This window comes from Juglans microcarpa x Juglans regia, chromosome 2D (assembly GCF_004785595.1).
Source record: "Juglans microcarpa x Juglans regia isolate MS1-56 chromosome 2D, Jm3101_v1.0, whole genome shotgun sequence".
In the NCBI taxonomy this organism is placed as follows: domain Eukaryota; kingdom Viridiplantae; phylum Streptophyta; class Magnoliopsida; order Fagales; family Juglandaceae; genus Juglans; species Juglans microcarpa x Juglans regia.
Window position 1 is genome coordinate 14,107,725 of NC_054596.1, and position 23,798 is coordinate 14,131,522.

General features: G+C 36.2%; 2 protein-coding genes across 2 annotated transcripts; one reads left to right on the top strand and one right to left on the bottom strand.

Moving 5' to 3' along the window:
* Positions 1-649: 649 nt before the first annotated feature.
* LOC121249903 (probable inactive receptor kinase At5g10020) lies at positions 650-11,216 on the top strand. The gene is made up of 3 exons (XM_041148758.1): positions 650-1,852; positions 6,548-8,215; positions 10,409-11,216. Exons 1-3 carry the CDS (start codon positions 916-918, stop codon positions 10,984-10,986), a joined length of 3,183 nt encoding a protein of 1,060 aa, XP_041004692.1. The 5' UTR covers positions 650-915; the 3' UTR covers positions 10,987-11,216.
* Positions 11,217-21,704: 10,488 nt separating this feature from the next.
* LOC121250118 (cytochrome P450 71AU50-like) lies at positions 21,705-23,473 on the bottom strand. The gene is made up of 2 exons (XM_041149058.1): positions 22,529-23,473; positions 21,705-22,320 (listed from the first exon to the last, which is right to left on the bottom strand). Exons 1-2 carry the CDS (start codon positions 23,417-23,419, stop codon positions 21,706-21,708), a joined length of 1,506 nt encoding a protein of 501 aa, XP_041004992.1. The 5' UTR covers positions 23,420-23,473; the 3' UTR covers position 21,705.
* Positions 23,474-23,798: the final 325 nt, after the last annotated feature.

Here is a 23,798-nt window from a genome sequence, read left to right on the forward strand (position 1 = left end):
TATCTAATAAAATACTTACACGATATAATTTAATTTGAAAGATAAATTTTAAAATTTAAATTTTACAAATCAAATATTACTATTTAAATGACGTGGATGACACCGACTTGAGAATAGAATAGCTCGTTTGTATGTAATAATTTGAAATAAATTTTTAATTTGATGACTTTTAAAAAAAATATATGCAAGATATTATTGAAAATATATTTTCAAAGAAAAATAAAGAGTTATATTTATTTTTAACGATTATCTTTACTATTACGTTATAAGTGGAAGATATTTTTATAGAATAATAATTTTTTTTTATAAATAGTTTTATAATAATATATTTCATTTAAATAAAGAATTATAAGAAATTTAGAATAATTTATTAAATACTATTATTAAAAAGATAATAAATAATATTTATTTTTCTTAGAATAAAAAATGGTAGAATGCGAAGTAATGCGAGGCAAATGCAATAATGCAGTTTTCTTTTCTTAACAGGAAGTCAGATCAGAACATATCACAGCCACGTGCAAGTTTGACCTCTTTCCATATTATTAATTATTAATAATTATCGATACAAAAGAACAAAGACGCCCGGAACCTTCAAACGGCGTCAAAAGAGTCACAGAGAGAGAGAGAGAGAGAGAGAGAGAGAGAGTTATAGAGAAGCTTTGTCCTTTACAGACTGTAGTTACTCACCTCCACCAACCATGTTCCTCCACCTCACTGAACCGCCATTGTTAAGGGATTCTTTTTTCCCTTACATTGTCATCTATCTATATATAATTATATATATCAAACCCTAGCTCTACCATTCTCTCTTTTACACAGAAAACCAATCTATCTTTGATATTCTAGGGTTTCGAGGACTCTCTCTCTATCTCTCTTTCAATGAATCTGTAGGGGAGGTTTCCACATTGTGGTCAAATGAATCGTCTCTCACTCCCTGTTACCGCTTTCTCTCTCTACATTCTCTCTGTAGTCCTACTGGTCTCCTCCGCATCAGACTCGGAGCTCCGATGCCTACTCGAATTCAAGAAGGGCATCAGCCACGACCCGCTCGGACTAGTCCAGTCCTGGAACACGTCCACGCTCTTGTCGGACACCAATGCCTGCCCCAACTGGCGCGGGATAGTCTGCGAAGAAGGCTCCGGCAACGTCACCGGAATCGTCCTCAAGAGCTTGGGCCTCGGCGGCGATTTGAAGTTCCACACTCTCGCCGGCCTCAAGATGTTGAGGAATCTCAGCGTGTCAGGCAACCGCTTCACGGGCAGGGTCGCCCCGGTGCTGGGAACTATCACTACGTTGCAGCATTTGGATCTGTCCGATAACAACTTCTACGGCCCGATTCCGGCCCGGATGAACGACTTGTGGGGGCTTAATTATCTGAATTTATCCGCTAACGATTTCATCGGCAGGTTTCCGAGCGGAATTCGGAATTTACAGCAACTGAAAGCGTTGGATTTGCATAGGAATCAGCTGCGGGGTAACATTGCTGATGTTTTATCGGAGTTGAGAAATGTAGAGTCTGTGGATTTCAGTTACAACAGGTTTTACGGTGGGCTATCAATGGGTTTGGAGAATATATCCAGCTTAGCTAATACAGTTCGTTCTTTGAATCTGAGCCATAACGAATTGAATGGTGAATTCTTCAAGAGTGAAGTCATCGGATTGTTCCGGAACTTGGAGGTTTTAGATTTGGGATATAATCGGATTAGTGGAGAGCTACCTTCATTAGGGTCGTTGCCGAATTTGAGGGTTTTGAGGTTGGGGGGTAATCAGTTGTTTGGGTCGATACCGGAGCAATTGTTAGAGAGTTCTGGGCCACTGGAGGAATTAGACCTTAGTGGCAATGGGTTTACAGGTAAAGAATTTCACCTCTGCTTGCATTTAATTATCACTTGCTTGATAAAAGGCTTTGGAAAGTATGTGTTTTTTTGCTTGATTGCGTTACTATACCATGTTGGAAATTGGAATATTAAGTCCACGAGTTATATGCTGTGAGACATCTAATCTGCGAAGCTTATACGTATACATGCTCTTTTACACATTCTATAGGTATTTTGTTAAAGTGTGCTACGGGTATTTGAACTTTTTTGATATTTAAGGTTTTGTAGATCTGAAGTTTACCTCATTTGATCAATTTTTTGGGTACTGGGTATGATTCAGTCCTAAGATCTCTGTCTACCTCAATCTCAACCCTTGCCCAAGCCAAGCCTGAATGCCTTAGATTTTACAGTTATCGATTACTTTGTTTTCTGTCTTGAGCTGTTAATAAAATGTTTATCGATATGAAGTTGCTTCCATGATCGATCGTGATTTATAGTTGAAAGCTGAAAGGTGCAGGACCTCTTGTCTGAGAGTGCACAACCTGCGAGTATAAAAACTCTTCAAGCAAAATTGCAGACTAGAAAATGAATATGGAATAAAATTAAGTGAATTAACTTCTGTTCGCTCAAAAAAAAATTCTGGTGGAAATTTACACTAACAAAGCTACTTAAAAAAAATAATTTGATACCAATTTACTGTTATTAAATTTATATCCAGTGAATACTTTGGCTTTCTGGACATAAATTTCAGTTTGCAAATGTTCATATTGGTTTAGATGGTCATAGGTGGAAACCTTTTATTTCACTGGCAAAGATATAAACCTAGAACTATCCCGGCATTCCTGACTTTTTTACCATCTGACTTGAGATAAACAGAAAGCACATGCACGAATGTATGTTCAAATGGAGGATTTAAGTTAGGATGCAAGAAACGTTGCATGTCATTCCTGAGGCTCAAATTCCTATTTGTACAGCTTAAGGTTGTTCTTGGTTTAAAATGAAGCCTTAGAGTGTAGTTAGAAACTGTCTTGTTTTCATAAGCGAGAATAAAATTTTATTGATTGAAAAGAGGCACAGTCCAAGCACATAGGAAGCATACATGGATAACAGATTGCACCTAGCATCATCTAGGAACTAGAAATGGATACAAGCAAATTGTGAAAACCATCCCCATTACAATCAATGACGGAAGCCCAAGAAAAAAGAGCGTTGTAGAAGAATCTTTTCAGCTCATCCAAGGATCTCTCCTGGTCTTCAAAACACCTTTAAAAATCAATGATTGATTTTTCAACCATTTGAATTGTTAAAGGAGTGGCAGTAATAGCAACAAATAAATCAAAATTATCAAATGGTGGCCACCTTTTAGATGTGCATCAAAGCTAAAGTAAAGCTTGCATCAGGAGATATATATGGCATGTGAGCTGTGGTCAAGGTGTAAATATCAAAGTACATGATGGTAACCATCACTTACCCGCTTATAGTAGAGAAGTGAGTTGCATGTGGTTTGAGTATCAACTACGTCAAGATCCTCCGCAACTTGTAGCCTTCTGCTTTTTGGGTAAGTCCTAACCCTTCTTGCACAGTCAGATATCCTAGGGCTTGTTTGGTTAAGTCAGCTTTGAAAAAAATTTCAACTTCAATCCATACATCTTTCAATCTCAAAACAAATTTTCTATTTCAACTTTTCACCCAATCATTTGCCAATATTTCAGTGAAAAGTGAATACTTTTCTTTATCTGTAAACAAGAACTTTATTGATGATATAGAAATGAGTGAAAAATACAAAAAGCAAAACAAAACTACCCCAAAAAATTTTATTCCAACAACTTTTCAACTCTAGCTATCCACTTTCACACACTCCAATACAACATATTTTAAAAAAAAAGTTCTTATTCAAAATTTTCTATCTACTTTGACAACACCCAATAACCACTACATTTAAAAAAATTCTCGAAAATTCTCAAAACATTTTCAAAATCTATCTTAATCTAACATACCCCTAAAATCTTTGATTTACCTGAACATAGCCCACACCTAAGTGTATACTTGGGATGCTTTCCAAATCTGTCCAATGCCATCATGAAAAACATTTTTGAGTTTACAAGCATATAACAAGATAAAAGTAAACATGAAGTATACGAGTTTAAGAAAGGAACCTTTTTGCTTGCTTCTTCATCAGGATTTCTTCCATGAGTTTCCTGCTATTGAATTTCATCCATTCTGAGTCAGTAATCAAGTAATGAAGCAAGTTATATGTTCAAGATTGTTGGGGAAATTTTAGTAAGTGAAAGAGGGTGTTACCCTTGTACACAAGAAGTATAAAAGAGATCCATCTAACTAGCAAAAGGATAGAGCTAAAAAAATTCTTGAAAAGCAAAGATATGAAAAGTAGAACACTATATTTTTGTGTTTTATAAAAAAAAGTATAAAAATTAGAACTAGTTTGGCCACAGTCCAATGAAAGAGGGTGTTAAGAAAGCCTATTGCTATCAATAAAATTCTTGCTTGACTATAAAAAAAGAGGGTATTCAGAAAGGACTTGAGCTTCAGCACCAATTTCTCTCAATCCTCAAAATTACAATATTCTCTCCAACAATGGGGGTCATTCTCCACAATAGTGAACATTGATGGCTACCAAACTGGACTTTCCAACATGTTAAGAGATCCACTGCACGAGAAGACATAACCCAATCATCTCAGAGAGGCCAAAGAACCATGGTCCTTAGAAGGCTAGCAACCTAACAATGCAAAAGTAGATTTATTGATAATAACTATTTTAGCACATTTGATAATTAATAATTGCTAGCTATGTTCTAAACCAGAAGGTACACAATTTAAATAACTTGAGGAAGACGTTGTCAGAATAGCTCTATTGGGGAAATGGTTATGGTGCTCTGCTATGGAGAGGGAAGCTTTGTAGTGGTTGGTGGTGGAAGCCAAATATGGTAGCATGTGGGGTAGATCTTCAAATTAGGTCAGTGAAACTTTTGGGGTCAGGGTGTGGAAAAACATCAGGAGGTGGGCAATGGGTCTAAAATCCCTTTCTTGGTGTGATTTTTGGTGTGGGGACCAGCCCTTAAAGACAATTTACCTGAGTTGTTTTGGTTATCTCGTTGCAAGGAGATTTCAGTTGCAGAACACTTGCAATTGTTAGATAATATGCCTTAATTGAATGTTATTAAATAAGCCCATGAATGGAGACAAGAGTTTTCTTCGTCCTTCAACCGGTTGTATTCTTTTAGATGGAGAAGTTGTGGCGATGATAAAATGTATTGGATCTTGTCCAAGCAATGAATATATAAGGTTAAATCATTTTCAAAGCGCTCATCCCTCCAGTTGGCTCCTCATTTCCCGGGAAATGTATTTGGAGAAACAAGATTCCTTCAAGGGTTTCTTTGATCGGATGATTGCCTCAGTAAATATTTTGTTTTGTAAGTAAGAAACTTTATTGAAAAGCTTAGGAAATATTTTTTTTTTTTATAAGTAAAAGGTTAAGCTGATAGGATAGGAAAGGTTTCAACGTTGGAGAATTTGAGGAATAGGAATATTTCAGTATTGGAGTCGTGTTTTTGTGCAAGTAAAATGAGAAAAATATGGATAATCTTCCGCTACATTGTGAGTTGGCTAAAAAAGAATAGGTTATGCCTGAGATGGTGGTGAAGTTGTTGACATGTTGGTGGAATCCTTGTGATAGTCACAAAAATTCCAATGTGTGGAGGATGGTCCTGTAGTGCTTAATGTGGTGCATTTGGCTTGAATGAAATGCCTGAACTGTTGAGGACCAGGAGTGGACATGAACGGAATTAACAGCCACAATATTTAACAATCTCTTTACTTGGATGACTGATCACAACATCCCTCATTTCTCCAGCATATGGATTTTGCTCACGTTCTCCTACTTCTGGCTAGTTTAGTGTATCCTCTGTGCTTCTAGTAAGTGATGAAGAGAAGTGAGGGGAAAGGGAAAAAAACTCAAGTGACATATGCTTGTTGATTGGTGTTGCATGTGCAAGAGATGAATAGAAGTGAGGAAAATGCCAATAATCTTTCGTTCACTATGAGACTGCTAGTGCCCTATTGTATTTTCGGTTTCTTAGGGATGGCATGGTCATCCCTAGACAAGTGGTTGGTCCGGTTGCTTGTTGGGGAGGACGGTTTGGTAGTCGTCAAAAGTATTACTGTGGAACATGATTGTTGAGAGCTTAATGCATCACATTTGTTGAGAAAGAAATTATTGAAGTTTAAAGACTATAAGAGGACTATAGTGTAGTTAGTGGCCTTTAACTTTCAAATCCTTTACAAATGAATGGTGGCTTATGGTTGTATCTCTATTTTCAATGATTTCTTGATCTTTATTTTTCTTTTTCAAACTGGATTTATCTCTTGTATACTTCCTCTTTTCTTGGCTGCCCCTTTCTGAGTTTCAATAAAATCTTGGCTAAGCAGATTAGCTCCATCAGACTAGCTTTTCAAGCTTACGTTTAGTAACAGTAATTCGAAAGTTCAACATGAAAGGTGCAGATTAAATGCTAAGATTTCTGAACTGCTCTTGAGAGACAACACCAATTTTAGCCAGACTTTTCATGCTGGTAACTCTGTTAAGAATGTATATGTGACTTATATTCTCAGTTCGAGATTGAGTATCGTTGTTTTTATTTTCTTGTGAGTACTATATCTTGAATGCATGTTTTGACAATCAGTACTCTCCATTTTGCATTTTGTGTGTACAGGTCCAGTTCTTGGGATTAATTCCACAACTTTGCATTCTTTGAATCTTTCGTCAAATGGTTTATCCGGCTCTTTGCCCAATTTTGTGAGAAGTTGTAAAATAATGGACTTAAGCAGAAATTCAATCTCTGGTAACATCTCTATCATGCAAAATTGGGTGACCGCGCTGCAGGTTCTTGATTTGAGTTCCAACGAACTGTCAGGAAGCATTCCAAACTTGACTTCTCAGTTTGATAGCTTAACAACTCTTACTCTGAGAAATAATTCCCTAGTAGGTACCTTGCCTTCAATACTGGGAACGTATCGTAGCTTGTCCTCAGTTGACCTCAGTTTAAATCGACTTAGTGGGCCGATTCCTGGCAGTTTCTTCACTGCAGTAACATTGACAAGCCTAAATCTTTCAGGAAATAATTTTTCCGGGAATATTCCTCTTCAAAGCTCACGTGCAAGTGAGTTATTAGCTCAAACTCCATATATGCAGATGGAGTATCTTGACCTCTCCGATAATTCCTTAACAGGTTCCTTGCCTACTGACATAGGTGACATGGCAAGTCTCAAACTATTGAATCTAGCAAGGAATGTCTTTTCAGGACAGCTACCAAATGAATTGAGCAAACTTGCTAGCCTGGAGTACCTTGATCTATCTAAAAACAAATTCAAGGAAACTATTCCCAAAAATCTTCCGTCCAGCTTAAATGTATTTAATGTGTCCTACAATGAATTATCCGGTGACGTTCCAGAAAATTTGAGAAGGTTTCCTCCATCTTCATTTCATCCTGGAAATGAGTTGCTCAACAGACTAAATGGTTTTCCAAAAACTTCTGTTCCAGATAGTATTCATTCTCCAGGGAAACAGCATACTTCTAAGGGGACTGTTAGATTGGCAATCATTCTTGCCTCGGTTGGTGCTGCTATGATGATTGTTTTTGTCTTAGTGGCTTATCACCGAGCACATCTTAAAGAATTCCGTGGAAGAAGTGGATTTAGTGATCAAGATACAGGGGGAAATGTTAAGTTAGGAAGATTTGCCCGGCCTTCCCTCTTCAAGTTTCACAGGAATGTTGAGCCCCCACCCACTTCCTTGAGTTTTTCAAATGATCACTTGCTGACTTCAAATTCAAGGGCATTATCTGGGCAGGCAGAGTTACTAACTGAAACTGGTGAGCATGTTTTGCCTGAAGGAGTGGCAACTAGTTCAGCTTCCATGAATCCTAGTGTGCTGGATAATCATCCTGCAACATCTGGAAGGAAGTCCTCCCCAGACTCCCCATTAGCTTCCTCACCCCGTTTTATAGAGGTGTCTGAACAACCTGTCATGTTGGATGTGTACTCACCAGATAGGTTGGCTGGAGAACTGTTCTTCCTGGATGCTTCGCTGGCATTTACTGCTGAGGAGTTATCTCGTGCTCCGGCAGAAGTGCTTGGCAGAAGCAGCCATGGCACACTGTACAAAGCTACTCTAGACAGTGGACATTTTTTGACTGTGAAGTGGTTACGGGTGGGACTTGTAAAGAATAAAAAGGAATTTTCTAGAGAAGTTAAAAGAATTGGCTCTATAAGACATCCATGTATTGTTCCATTACGAGCATACTATTGGGGGCCCAGAGAACAAGAGAGGCTTCTTTTAGCAGATTACGTACGGGGAGATAGCTTGGCCCTACACCTTTATGGTAAGAACTCTGAAAACCTTGTTTTTTAAGCCTCATTTGTTTTTATAGATGAGATGAAATGAGTTGAGATTGAAGTTAAAAGTTGAATAAAATATTGTTAGAATATATTTTTTTAATATTATTCTTGTTTTGGAATTTGAAAAAATTGAATTGTATATTTTATTTTGTGTAAGAATTTAGAAAAGTTGTAATGATTATAGATGAGATGAGATAAGATGAGTTGAGAGGAATTGTGAAAACAAACGAGGCCTTAGTCTCTGATAGCTATATCTCTAGTGTTTCTCTTTGTAATTTTTCTCATTCCTCCTGCGTTAATGAAATTATCTCATCATATATTTTATTCTTTCAATACCATGTAAATTAAGCATGTTTAAAGAATGGAGTCTTCTCTTGCCATGGTGATTTTTTTATGCTTTGTTTAGTTTATTTTTGTCAGTCTTGGGAGGGTTAGTGAAAGTCTACATCAAATATGGGACTTGATAGCAGAGCTACCTTCAAACAGTTCACTTAGCTTTATGGCATTTTATCTGATCAGTGTGCTGTGATGGGTAGTGTTATCGGCAAACACTCACCAAGTTAATTATCTTGTAATAAACACCTAGTGGGTAGCTTATTTCTTTTAAACTTTTGTTGTTGCAGTAAATGCCAATATCTGAGACATGCAATTGTACATAATATTTTTTTTTTGATCGGTAAATTAGAATTTTATTGATGATAGAATGTAGGGCAATTGAACATAATATTATAGGACAAGGGATAACGCTTTCTTCCAACCCATTTATAAAAATGGCACGTGTCCTTTGAGCATGTGATATGCACATGCTTTTTTAAAAGTTCAAGTTAAAAAAGTGACATGTATCCCTTCATTAAAAAAGCATGTGCTTGTCACATGCTCAGGAAACATGTGGCAGTTTTTTATATGGTTGGGAGGAAACTTCCTCCAAGCCAGGTTGGAGGAAAATTGTGTCGTATTATAAATACCTAGATGAGAACTTCTGATTTCAACATATCAATAGATGTATTTACTCCCGATCTGGATTTCAGATCTACTTCTCTGATGTTAAAGTGAAGTGAGGTGCTGTGTCCCATTCTAAGTTTACATAGTCATTATTGCCTCATTAAGCTCACATTGAGTCATGGTTGGTTTTTATCAGATCACATCTTATGTTTGGAGGATAAATGTTCCACAATTTGCTATGTGAATATGGTGTTTGTATGCATGGTCCAGTATGGGTATCATAATATCAACCCTTATAATTATCTTTCGTTTCTCCAATAAATTGGCGTCCTGGACTGTATTCTATTTTAATTATGCTTGCTGTCCTGTCTATGAATGAGGCTTACCATCAGATTATTGGAAGCTTTACTTGGAAAGTATAATTAACATTTTTTTAATAAGTAATAAGAAATTTTATTGACTAGTAAATAGGCTTAGCCCCCAAGTACACATGAAGTATACAAGAGAAAACATCTAAATACAAGCTAGGAACTAGAAAAAGCTAAAAGCTAGTCATGAAAAAGTATAATTAACATTACACACAGTTTTGGATATCACGTCCCTCTGGGCTATCCATCTTTCTGCAGATGGAGAAATTGGATTCAATGCTTGCTATGGGAATGAACTTCCAGTGCTTGGCTGTGCATAGATCTTTTGCCACAAGACAAACTTTTATAACCTAGAGAGATCAATTTGCCATCAGAAATGTTTTTGTCACAAGAACAATTTACCTATATTTGGTATGGCTTTAGATTCAAACCTATATCTGAGCAAATTCAGCAGGTAAGTTCAGGCAGATAATGAATAAATGATCAGTAGCAACTATAAAATGATGCAGACACATGCGTGATTTCGATCTTGGTCCTTCAGACATGTCAACTGCTTGATGATTTGGCCAGTAAAGTCTAGTGCTTAACAGAGCTGCTGTTGTAAGTTGTAACAGGGCTAACTGGTACTTTCATTCATTTATTTATTTTTAAATAAATGAGCTAGCTTTCTGCAAGCTTTAGTTTTTGTGGTGCCCTTCGCTTCTGCCCTTTTTAGGAGCATTAGAGAACAGAGCGCATTGGGTTTCAGACCTACCATAGTCGGGCAATCTTGATTTACAAATGCTTGTGCACTTGTGTATGCAGCAGTACTTGACATGCAATGAGCTTTCTCTTAGTTTTTTGAATATTTCTCTTTTTTCAATACAGAAACTACACCTCGTAGATACTCCCCATTATCGTTCAGTCAAAGACTAAAGATTGCCATGGATGTTGCTCACTGCCTGTTATACCTTCATGATAGAGGTCTGCCACATGGAAATCTGAAACCAACAAATATACTCCTGGAAGGTCCTGATTACAATGCCCGCCTTACTGATTATGGTCTTCACAGACTTATGACGTCGGGTGGCATTGCGGAGCAAATATTAAATCTTGGAGCACTTGGATACTGTGCTCCAGAACTTGCTACTGCTGTTAAACCAGTTCTGTCATTCAAGGCAGATGTCTATGCACTTGGAGTGATTATAATGGAATTGTTAACCCGGAGAAGTGCTGGAGACATAATATCAGGCCAGTCGGGAGCTGTTGATCTTACAGATTGGGTTCGACTATGCGATCAGGAAGGACGGAGAATGGATTGTATCGACAGAGACATTACAGGTGGGGAAGAAATTTCCAAAGCAATGGATGAATTGCTCGGAGTCTCGATCAGGTGTATTCTCCCAGTAAATGAGAGGCCTAACATCAGACAAGTCTTGGACGATCTCTCTTCTGTATCTGTTTGAAAATTTTTGTACATGCGTCTTGGAATTAGTTTTTTTGGTTCCTTGACACCCCCTCCCCCCCCAACGTCTCTCTTAATTCTTTTCTCCTTAATTGGTTTCAAGCCTTGTGATTTTGGGCTAATGATCAAATTCTTTTGTTATTTTGAAAATCTTCTTGTAAAGAGACCTGCATCCGTTGATTATTTGACAGTCAGTGCTTGGGTTTGATCTGAATTGAGAAGGATTTTGATACTTTTGGCTTGTCAGCATGTTCTTTTTGGACAGGCATAACATTGCTCGCAACGTGAAAAGGGAATATTTGCCCTTTTATTTCCCCCCTTCTTGTGGTTATTTTTCTAGTGTTATTCTGGTAAAGAGCACTTTCATTAGATTAGTTAAAAGTTAAATTCAATAAGTATTTAACTATTAGAGAGTAAAATATGCTCACATTGGATTAGTCAAATTTCAAATATTTAGAATTTAATTACAGTGACTTTCAAAAGTTTTTTCAAATTTGAAGGTTATTGTACTTACATCAAATATATATTTTATTAATTATTTCTCTATTTCTTTCTATCACATATTTTATCACAATTGATATATTAATTTGAGTTAGTGATATATTAATTTAATAAGAATATGATTATTAATTAATATATAATAGGTAGAATAGTAAAATATGATAAAATAAAATAAATTAGTAATTAAAAAAATTAAATATTTTTCAAATTATTAGTTATTCATTATTATATAATGAATAAATGTATAATCTAATATAGAGATTTGATGTGAATAATTAAAATCAAATTCATCTTATATTATTTTATTATTATATAATAATAAAATAGCTATTCCAATGTGAAAATTTATGTAAATAGAATAGTTTAAAATCAAATTTCTCTTACAATCATAAAATATATCTTTTAACTTTAGCTAATCTAATGAGTGCTCTAATTAGGGAAACAAGCAATTTCATTATCATTTTTGCTTGAAAGCCGGTGTGATTTGGAGAACATGAAGGCGTTTTACACGCAGAGAGATTAAATAATGTAATGTTCCTGAATTTCCAGAGTTGGAGCCTGAGGGCCTGTTTGGGATTGCGATATGAGTTTTAAAAAATGCTTAAATAGTTTTAAAAGTTCTTTAATGGAGAAATTAGATGTTATATATTAAAGCATTTTTAATCTCAAATAAGTAAAAAAGTACGTTTGAGAAAAAATATCATTTTCCTCAAACTTGTTTTTTTGGGATGATGCAGAATGTAATTCAAATTTTAAAAATATTGTTAATGGATGAAAATACTCACACAACTTTCAAATAATTACAATTTTTAAACTTTTAAGGATGTAATAATCTTTAAAAATTCAAATTATCGTCATTTCTATTTTAGAAATATATTTTTTTTAATTTATTTTCAAACAAACGTAATATATTTGAAAGTGTTTTAAACATATTGTTATAAAATAATAAATAACATTTTAATAATAAAACTTATTATCTAAGTTATAAATTATATTTCTCGCCGCAATCCTAAATATATACTAAGAGTTGCTACTGCTAAAGCCCATAAAATCGTCTCTTTTCCTTGCGTAAAGAAAGTAAAGCAAAATCATCCTTTAGTCGTTTCAACCTATAAAAAATATGTTTTAATAAGTTCCTTAAGGCTTGGGAGTTTCAACCTAATAAATACGGTCATTCTTTCACTGGTCTCGTTTGATTATGTTATTCAAATGAGATTAGATGTTTTGTTAAAAATTAAATAAAATATTATTAGAATATAATTTTTTAATATTATTTTTATTTTGAGATTTGAAAAAGTTAAATTATTTATTATATTTTGTGTAGAAGTTTGAAAAAGTTGTAATGATAATATGAGATGAGATGATATGATATGATTTTGTGTATTAAACCGGGCTCGTGAAGGTGAGGCTTTTTCTCTCTAGGTTGCCTTGGTAAATTTAGGCCCCATTTGGTTGTTGGACTGTACTGAGATCAACTCAGTTCAATTTAATTTTAAGTTGAGTCTAACATTCAAATACCTATATCTCAAATTACTAAACTCATCTCAATTCAAAACTTCTTTATATGTGGGACCCATAACTTTTTTCAATTCAACACATCTTTACACGGAAGACCCACAACCTTTTTCAAATTTTCATAAATATATCTAAATTCATTTTAGAGAAAACCTTCCTGTAGGTGTCTCCTACAACCTGCATATATCGGAACCCAATCTCAAGTTGCCACGTGTGCGGTACATGAAGACAAGATAGGCACGTGCAAACAGGGACTAAACACTCCTGAAACGAAAACACTCCCTCCCTTTCTGCTCTCTCGAACGAAAATACTCCCTCTCTCTACTCTCTCGATCCCGAAAGGCGAAAACCCTCCCTCGCTCGACGGAACCTCACTCTCTCAGAATCTTTGATTTTCAAGGTTATGCTCTGCTTTCGCACTCCATCTCCCTCACTCTCCTTCCCTCTCGTGACTCGGGAATGACCTCCAAGGTAGTGCCACACGAAACCAGCAAGAAAGACGTTGAGGTAGTGCCATTTGGATTTAGATTGAAATTTTTCTTCTCCTGACAGTAGATTAGGGTTTTAATTTTTCTAATACCTAATTTTCGGTTGTTTATTTTTGTAGGTTTTTTATACAAATCTATTTCCCACAAAGCCATAACCCTCCCTCGACTCCACCGAAGAATGAAGGTAATTTTCTCCACGTTTCGATCTGTAACCCAGTTCATTGTGTACACATTTCTTTTTCGGGCAGATTGCCCTTCACCAAGCAAATTTGTAGTATTAATATATGTGGTTATAGGTGTAAAACTACATGTTCCACTCTATTTAGAAGTCGGTCCCGTGTCCCTTTTGTTGGATAGCATATATTCTGAGGTATTATTGTCTTATAATGACATGGGATAGGTTTATATGCACTTCCCACAACTTGCTATTTTTTGATTTATTTTAGAAGGTATTGATCCTCTCCACATTTCAATCCTATCCATCCATATTATTATGCTCAATTTTGAACTTCATCAGGCCAGGGGTCCAACCCCATAATTGTATTTTTGATGTTTCCTTATTCATCTAAATGTTGCTTTTATTCGGTATTTGTCACCATTACCAAAAACAGATTCATAATGTAGTACCCAACCCATCTGTAATGTGAAATATCCTACCTAAAATTGAATCGAAATATATTTACTATATACTTTAGTGCGTTTTTTTTTTTTAATATTTAATGGTGCTGTAATTTGAATATAAATGGCCATGAAACCAAAGTTAGTATAACTAACGTATAAAATGCAATATAACAACAGTGCTAGTTCTAGTTCAAGTTCTTAGAGTTCAAGAGCAAAAGATGAAGCTGTGTTGGATAGACCACTTTGCTACTGTGGGAATTCATCAAAACTAAGGATTTCTGCCAAAGATACTAGTTTTGGCAGACAGTTTTCAATTGTCCAAAGTATAAGATGGAAAAACAATGCGAGTTTTTTCAATGGATTGATTTTGAAATAGAATAAAGCAATTGTTGCAAAATAACATTGGAGTTAGCTCAAAGAATGAACAACAGGATCAATCAAGCACGTGTAATGGCTGAAGAAGCAAAATTCAAAACTATGGAAAAGAAGTATAAGGAAATGTTACAAGTTCTATTATTGTCATTATTTTGTATTGTTTTGCTTGTGTTGTAATTCAAAGCTATAGAAAACAAGTACAAGGAAACGTTCACACCGTTATTGTTCAAACCATGTATGTCATGGTTTGAACGATAATCATGTATCTCATGGGTTTGTATTGTTTTGTATATATTCTTATGCTACAATTGTGGTGTTCTTGGTACTCCACCTAAATTGTGACATAAATCCTAAATTTAATATCAATTCCTATTAATTTTAGTTTGTATTAATTTCAGTTCCATACTGAGCGAAAGGTGCTAGGAAGAACCAAATTTGGCATGTATTTGTAAATGCAGACAACGTTGATATTGCCTATTTTTTCAAACTTTCTGAGATAATATGGACTAATAATGCTTTTGTCACAAAGCATGCAGATGAATCTTATCGCCTTAATGTGTAATGTGTGTCCTTGTTATACCATTTGGATTCATCCCAAAAAACCAAAACCAATGAAAACTCTTCAAAATCATGCAAAACATAGCTGCATCAACAAAACAAAGGACGGAACAAAGAGGTTGATTAACTCTTAAAAATCCTTTTCTTTTTTGCTGAGTAAGAACATAAATCCTTCAAAAGTATGAAATGGTAAAAACTCAGTACATTCCAAACTACAAAGTACATTCAATATGAATGAAGTAGACAATAACAAAACGAGAGTAACTACAACATGAAGCTAATGAACTTCATTTCTGTTCAATCTAGACCAGAAAAGTAAGAACAATCGACTATACTAGTAGTGCAACATATCCGAGCATGGGGTGTCATGCTTGGTCCAATTAGAAATATATAGTTCAGAGTACAAACCAAGTAAATTCAATGTGAATGAAGCAGAAAATAACAAAATGTAACTACAATATGAAGCTCTTCATTTCTGTCGTCTGAGGCTACCTGCATTTACAACTGCCTAGGACATTCAAGGGGAACTAGAACTTCATGTAATCTTCAACCATGCACTGTAAAGCCACTTTAACTAGAAGTTCCATCGTAGCCATGTCATATTTTCCAGCCATGCTGGGTTTTACTATTTCTTCAATCAACGACTCCATCAACATATACCATTGTGGCTTGCAAATTGATGATTCCCAGATTCAACCTCACAGTAATAACCATACACAAAAGCCAACAAATAACTATGGACTTTGCACTCCTAACACAAATACAAATACAAATATTCAAAATAGGCAAAATACAACTCCAAATACATTAAGCCCAGAAATTCAGCATCTCCAAATTATGATCATAGACTCCATGGAAACATGCCTTTATCTCCATAGGCATTTGTAGTAACATTAAAAAAATTAAATAACTACCCACAATAAGAGTACCATCATGATCCATACACAGAACTGCCAACAAACAAAAGAACACCAACCTCATGTTTCTTCTTCAAGATCCACCCTTTGTGATATGTTGTCATTTACATTTCCAACATCCCTACATGAAAGACAAAAAAAGTATAAAAATGAAGTTATTACATTAAAATACAAATAAAAATTCAAATATTTGTACTATACCCCAATAAAGGACAGTTGTTCTTGGTATGACCCTCAATCTTACAAATGCTACAACGCATTTTCTTCACTGATTGAGTCTCTCTCAGGCTCTTTGCTCTCAAAGATTTTGGTCTTCCTTTCGTTGGCACCCGTTGATGATCTTGTATAGTTTGCGAGAAATTTGATATTACTTGTCATCTTAACATAGGGGAATCGTTACGTGACATGTCTCCGCCTTCTAAATTTTGTTCTTCAATACTATCTATGAGAAGCAACTCCTTGTGTACCTTGTCCAAGACAAGAGAATGGTGGTCCATTTTAAACCTTGATTGTGACCCAAGTTCTCCAATATCATAAAACTACATCATCAAATGGTTTTTTCGCATTACTGGATCATCTTGTGTTGAAATATGCCCCTTGGGATTTTGTATTTCACAGATAGCTCGACTCTTAACATTGATGGTCCATCGCTCTAGAACATACTACTGTGAAAAACTATTTAAGTTTGATTTCTTCATGAATACACATAGTATATGTCTATAAAGAATACCTAGAAACTTAAACATATGACATATACATATTGCCTTTGCTTTTTTACTGTCCAAAGTCACATAATAGATACGTTTGTCCTCATCCTTAGGTGACACCTCATACATTTTACTCTCACCCTCTTGCCGAACCTTTGTTGTTTTGTATCGTTGGCAATTGAATAGCTCGTCTTGAAAGATATTGAAGGACTTCCTTGTATACACTTTGGTTGCCTCTTCTTCAATTTTCCAACATGTTTTCTAAACCGACCTACTCGATTTCGTTCTCACATCCTTCTCTTTCTCCTTAAAATAGCGTGCATCTAATGCTTTCTTGTACTGATGCACAAAATCACTCACCATTGTGCTTGATCGCACATAATCTTTGAAAAATTTATTCATGCTCTCACTCCTTTGCATGGTTAACATATCGGCATAAAATGTGGTTCACAACTAAGTCGGGACCCACTTCTCCCTTTGGTTGTAAAGATTTTGGAGCCAATTATTACCTACTAGACCATACTTTATTAGTATTGAAACCCATTCCTCTTCGAACTCATCAGATATTACATTATCATGGATACGATGATGGAACTCTTTTTGAAAATCTAGAAACTTGTTATAAATATGTGCCAAATGTTTTGAAAATTTGTGTAAAATATGTCACAAGCACAACCGGTTAGTTGTATTTGGGAGCACCTCTGCAATGGCTTTGGTCATTAGTTTATCATCATCAGTAATAATGGTTGAAGGGGTATACCCAAGCATTGTTTCCTGCCATGTTTTCAATAACCATATATAGGATTCAACTGTCTCATTGACTAACAACACAACCAAATATTATGGTTTTGTAATGATGATTAACTCTTGAGAACGGCACAAATGCCATCTTATAAACATTTATGAGGAACGTTGCATCAAATGTGACAACATCTTCGAAATATTGATATGCAGACCTTGATCTTGCATCTACCCAAAAATAACTTCTCATACACCCATTCTCATCGACCTGCATTGAGTACACAAATCCAGATTCTTTACACTGTCGTTTAAGAAAGTATGCATACAACCTTTGTGCATCTCCCTCTTCAAACAATTTTCTTCTTTTATTTTCCAAATAATTTTCGACGTCCTTTCCAATACAATAATATTAAAATCATCACCTACTTCTTTGTTTAACACCGACATTATTTTCCTTGTTGGTACATCAGGCTCATTCAAAGTCTGAATGAGATTTTTTTGCACGCATGTCACTCCTCTATGTCCACGGAGCATACTGGTACTTCTTGGTGTGAGTAGCTTATGATTGTGTTGAGGCAAGAATTTGCATACTACCCACCTTTCACCATCCTTTTTTTATACACACGGTAGCTTTACACCCAATCTTTGTTTTAGCTGGTTCAGGAATTTGTCTTTCCTTTTGTTTGAGACTTTCACGCGAAAAACTTTCCTTGTACAAACATAGTGTATTCCAATTAATTTTTTGTCCCCTCTCGATAATTGCGTATGGTTGGTCCTCGTTACAAAAATTTTTCATCTTGCATACACCTTGTAAAATGCTTGGGCATCCTGAACTTCATCAAATTCTTTCCCAATGAACGGTTCAAAAAGTCCACTACTAGAAGTGGAAATGACATTGACTCCATCTCCATCTCTCATATTCACTCCATCACCATCTCCCATATTCAATCCATCTTCCACATTCACATCACATTGATTATTCATGGTTTCATCCTCAATAGTTTCATTTACAACTTGTGGACAGTTTCTAGTCGTTAGTATCTTAGCATCATCACTATCCGAACTCCACCCAAAATCCTTCATCCCAACATAAAACAATGTAATCAATATTAAATCAATCCCTAAAAAACTAGAGAGTATAAAACAATGTCATCAATATTAAATCAATCCATAAAACAATCTAATCCATCAACTTGTGGTCGAGAGTGTTACTGAAGTAGTTTTGCATCTTATGTTTTGATAATTGGAGCTGGATAATACTATATACTTGAGGTAGTGTCAGTTTAATCTGATGGTTTCGTGGGATGCATTTTCTATGTGTGACAAAGTGTATCGAAACTGGAATGAAGTGATAGATATAGGCATAACATAGTTTTTCATTCTAGATTACAATTGGAAACTAGAGAAAATTTCACTAGAGAATAACAAAACACAAACCATGATTTTGACTGGTCCGTCGTTGTGCAGTAGTGAGAAATCAAAGCTAAAAACCCTACAACAAAACACAGACCATTAAAAATTAGGAATTACAAAAAATTAGGGATTACAAGAAATTAGGAATATGAGAAAATTGGATATTAGAGAAATTGGTACCTGAGGTCCTCCGACGGTGAAGTTGCAATACAGAGTTTCGAGGTCTTAATTCCGGGTTCTTGATCGAAGTAGAGAGAGGGAATGAGAGAGAAAGAGAGAGAGAGAGATTCTGAACTTCGTCTTAAGGTTTCCATGAGGGAGATCGAAGAAGAGAGAGGGAAGGAGAGAGAGAGAGAGATTCTAAAGATCGGTTTAGGGTTTTTGTGAAGGAGAGGGAAGGAGACAAATTGAAGGAGAGAGAGAGAGAGCTTCACTGTTCCGATTATGGTGTTTTGAGAGGGAAAGAGAGAGAGAGAGATTCTGAAGATCGGTTTAGGGTTTTTGTGAAGGAGAGGGAAGGAGACAAATTGAAGGAGAGAGAGAGAGAGAGAGCTTCACTGTTCCGATTATGGTGTTTGGAGAGGGAAGGAGAGAGATCGAGTACAGAGAGAGAGGTCGGTTATGGTGTTCGACTTGGGAAGGAGAGCCATTCAGCTCTAGCGGGAAGGGGAGAGAGTAGTGATCCCATGCTATGTGTGTTACACGGTATAAGATGAATCACCTACGTGATAGCTCGTGATTCGTCTTCGATAATGCCGTTTATAGGTGCCACCTGCCCGAAGAGGAACTGTTCATTTTAACATCTAAACACATTTAAATTCATCTTAAGTGGCCCAACAAAACTTATTCTACCATCTCAACTCATTATTTTTCATAAAGAACTTAACTCATCTCAATTCAACTCAACATCTAAACGTAGCCTTAGAGTTCCTATCTCTCGGGTTTAAGTCTATGGAGTTTGGGAGCATGGAGAGAGATTTGTCCAGTATGTGTGAGAATCTCAAGTTAACTGAAAATGAACAACAGGAGGTGGAAATCAATGAAAAAGATATACACTTGACTATAGGGAATAGCAAGAAGTGTATAATGGCATGTGTCATTGCTGAAAAGGAAATCAACAAGGGTGCTTTTAAAAATACATTACCCAAAGTTTGGCAAACAGAAGGTAGAGCAGTATTTACTGAGATGGGAAGGAACAAATTCTTAATTGAATTTGCACAAAGTGATGATAAGAGAAGGGTTATGCACAGTCGTCCGTGGTCCTTTGATAAGTTTCTGATTTGTTTAAAGGATTGTGAAGCTGTAGTTACATCCAGGGATATTCAATTTACATCTAAACCTTTTTGGATCCAATGTCACGACTTACCATTTGCTGGCATGAACTATGGTACAGGGGAGAAGATAAGACAGATTGTGGGAGAGGTACTCAGAGTGGATGTGAATGGTGGTGGAACTAGATGGGGAGTTTTTTACGCACCAAAGTTATGGTGGACTTGTCTAAACCTTTGGCAAGAGGAAGGTTTCTGAGGCTTGGGAATAAGAAGTACTGGACCTCTTTCAAATATGAGAAGTTGCTTAATTTCTATTATCACTATGGTTTGATCAATCACTTGGTTGGAAGATGTGCTAAAATGGAGATGGAACTGAGTGCTAAGGAATGTTTCACCCCTCAGTATGGTGCTGTAAAATCACCACTTATCCCAAAAGCTTAAGCTAATGGAAATAGGTAGATTTTATTATTTTGTATCTTAACACTCCCCCTCATTTGTGGGCCAGACTTTCCCTCAATGAGTAAGCCCAATAAGTGGAATATTTAATTAAATGTAATAGAGTGTAGAGTCCGAGTTTGAACTCAGGATATCTGCTCTAATACCATGTGAAACCACATATTCTCCCAAAAGTTTAAGCTAATGGGAATACATAGATTTTATTATTTTATATCTTAACAGGTGCATGGCTTCGGGCTAGTTCAAAATGGCCTTCTTCCGATGGTTTTCCGGCAAGGCAAGGTAAGACAGATGCAGCTTCATCGGAAAGTCATAAGAGAAAGGCCATAGCAGAAGATCTCAGGGAATTTTCTAAGCAAGGAAATGATGCACAAAAAAAGGGAAAGGAGGAGGATTCTCAAGGAAATCCCTTAATTGTAGGGGATGTACAATATTCTGTATCTAAAAGGGATGGTTTAAAACTCTCTGAGGAGAGCATTACTTTGGAGGGTTTTCCTCCATTATTCATCCATTGTGATTACAATATGAATGAGAAGTCTAATTCCTTAAAAAATGAAAAAAAGAAAAAAAAAGGATGCTTTAATAATTTGTAATCCAATGAAATAACTCTCTCTAATGCAGAAGAGGACTTTCCAGCTCTCTATATGCAATCTAAAAAACAAGACTTTCCAACTCTCTTTAATGATATTTTGCTCCTACTTAGTCAAATCATCCACTCTCATTCACTTGATTAATAATAATTAAATAATATATAATTAATGTTAAAATGATTAAATTAAAGTGTATATATATAATTTCATTAGTAATTTTCATATGAGAGCTTTATAGTTTGTTATTAAATTTCTTTTTAGCTCTTTCTATTTATACTTTTTTAGCTTTATGACTATCGGATTCATAAAGTTCACTATTTTGAGAAACTTCAAGAGCATTTAATTATTTCTCTTGATGACTAAGTTACTTTATCACATAATATAAACATAGCAAAGTTTGTAAATCAAGGTGCTAATGTTGACACTTGGATTTATTTTATTTACTACATAGTGAATTCAAGCAAACTTAGTTACATATACTATTTTATTCTACAAAACTAAATTATTCCCGCGCATACAAATCTACGCATTCCAAGTGCAGAAATCAGCAACCATAATATAAATTTGTCAATGGTGAAGGCGATAACGAGGAATGGCAAGTAGATGCTTGGCTCTAGGAACAGTAATACCAAACGCCTCAGTCATATCCAACTCAGTTGGCTGTACGTTATCTGGAAGGTCCCAATCAAAGCAATGCACAAGTTGTGCTAGCACTAGCCGGAACACAGTCAGACCCAATTGCATCCCTGGGCAACTTCTTCTGCCAGCACCAAATGGGATTAGTTGGAAGTCACGTCCCCTGAGATCTATGTTACTCCCAACAAACCTCTCCGGGAAGAACTTCTCTGCATCACTCCAAACACTCGGATCTCTCCCGATGGCCCATAAGTTTATCATCACTCTAGACTTTCTGGGTATGTGGAAACCATTAACCGTGCAATCTTCCCTGGCCTCATGAGGAATCATAAGTGGTGCTACTGGATGTAGCCTTAAGGTTTCCTTTACAATCATGTCCAAGTACTCCAATCTATCCAAGTCTGCTTCCTCTACCATCCTCTTCAAGCCAACCTCAGTTTCTAACTCCTTTTGAAGCTTCTTCATTACCCGTGGATGCTTTATTAGTTCTGAGAGTGCCCACTCAATTGCCGTTGCCGAAGTGTCCATCGAGGCTGCAAGCATGTCCTGCCACCAAAATTTTGATCTGGGAAATTAGCGCAATATCTGAATCCAATTGTAGAGTTATACATAATTCTGTTCTTTACGGCATCTATTTGACTACGTTAAGTATTACACAACTACCTAATAAACTAAGTTTTTATAAATCTTTTTTGACTTATACTTTGATTCCTTGCTAAATCAATACATGAATGCAAGTGGTATGAAAACTTACCAAAATGATGGCTTTGATGTTGGACCTTTCAATAGAGTACTCAGATTCCTTTGACCCCATGAGCCTCAGCATGACATCAACAAAGTCGTCGTTGGTCTTATTTTCATCCTTGGACTGGATATGCTCATCAATGATCTTCTCAAAAAAATTATCCAATATCTTACTAACAGCCTTCATGCGTCGTGTCAGCCCCTGAAGATCAAAGGGACGAATACAAGGAATATAATCGGCTAGGTCAGGAACTGCTCCTAGATACAGAACCTCGTGCATTACAGCCTTGAATCCCTTCTCATCAAGATCTTTGTCCTCGTACTTCTTCCCAAACACCATACGGCATGACATATCCGCATTCAGAGATGTAACCTTGGCACTCAGATCTACAGCAACACAATTACTGGCGGCCTCTCTAATAAACTTCACCAGTAGGCCAATCTCTTCATTTCTCATGGATTTGAAAGAATCGATTTTAACGTTGCTAAGCATTTCGAGGGTGCACATCTTGCGTATGTTGCGCCAATAAGAGCCGTACGGAGCAAAGATCATGTTCCTTTGCCCATAATTGATGTGCTTTGCAGACTCCATAGGTGGTCTACTAGCAAACACAAGGTCGTGTGCTTTAAGGAACAGCTCGGCAGCTTGAGGCGAGGAGACAACAATAGCAGGCACCAAACCTAAGCGCAAGTGCATGATGGGGCCATATTTCTGGGCTAGTCGCTGTAGATTTCGATGAGGCAATTCCCCCAAACTATGAAGGCTCCCAAAGATGGGGAACCCTCTTGGGCCAGGTGGTAATTTCCTATTCTTGCTCCAGCTTTTCAATGCCCATTGTCGCAGGAGATGTGCGAGCACAAGCAGTGCGAGTATGCTCCATGTCCAAGACACGGTGGCCATGTTTGATTCAGATGCGGTAAATGACCGATTTTCAGGAGAGGTAGATTCAGCTGCTACCGGAATCTCTCTTCATTCCTTGTATATATATATATATATAGAAAGAGAATTGTTACCCTCAAAGAGATCACGTGAAAAATAAAAGTGATATTACGTGACTGGATATATTTTACATTAAAAATAACTTGCATCAAATCTTGGATTGATTGTATTCCACGTATTCACAGACAATAACATTGTTAGGTTGAGGCACTGACAATCGTACCACGTACGATTTGATTTGAAGATAAGATCTTGACTTTTGTGGATGCACGTTGAAAACGATCCTAGATTTTATACATGAATAAATATAGAAGATGTCCTCTTCAAAAAATTTATAATT

Coding starts and splice junctions, on each gene's coding strand:
- LOC121249903 (XM_041148758.1), top strand. CDS start 916: ATGAATCGTCTCTCACTCCCTGTTACCGCTTTCTCTCTCTACATTCTC. Junction 1,853..6,547: donor TAGTGGCAATGGGTTTACAG/GTAAAGAATTTC, acceptor TTGTGTGTACAG/GTCCAGTTCTTGGGATTAAT. Junction 8,216..10,408: donor CTTGGCCCTACACCTTTATG/GTAAGAACTCTG, acceptor TTTTCAATACAG/AAACTACACCTCGTAGATAC.
- LOC121250118 (XM_041149058.1), bottom strand. CDS start 23,419: ATGGCCACCGTGTCTTGGACATGGAGCATACTCGCACTGCTTGTGCTC. Junction 22,321..22,528: donor ACATCAAAGCCATCATTTTG/GTAAGTTTTCAT, acceptor TTTTGGTGGCAG/GACATGCTTGCAGCCTCGAT.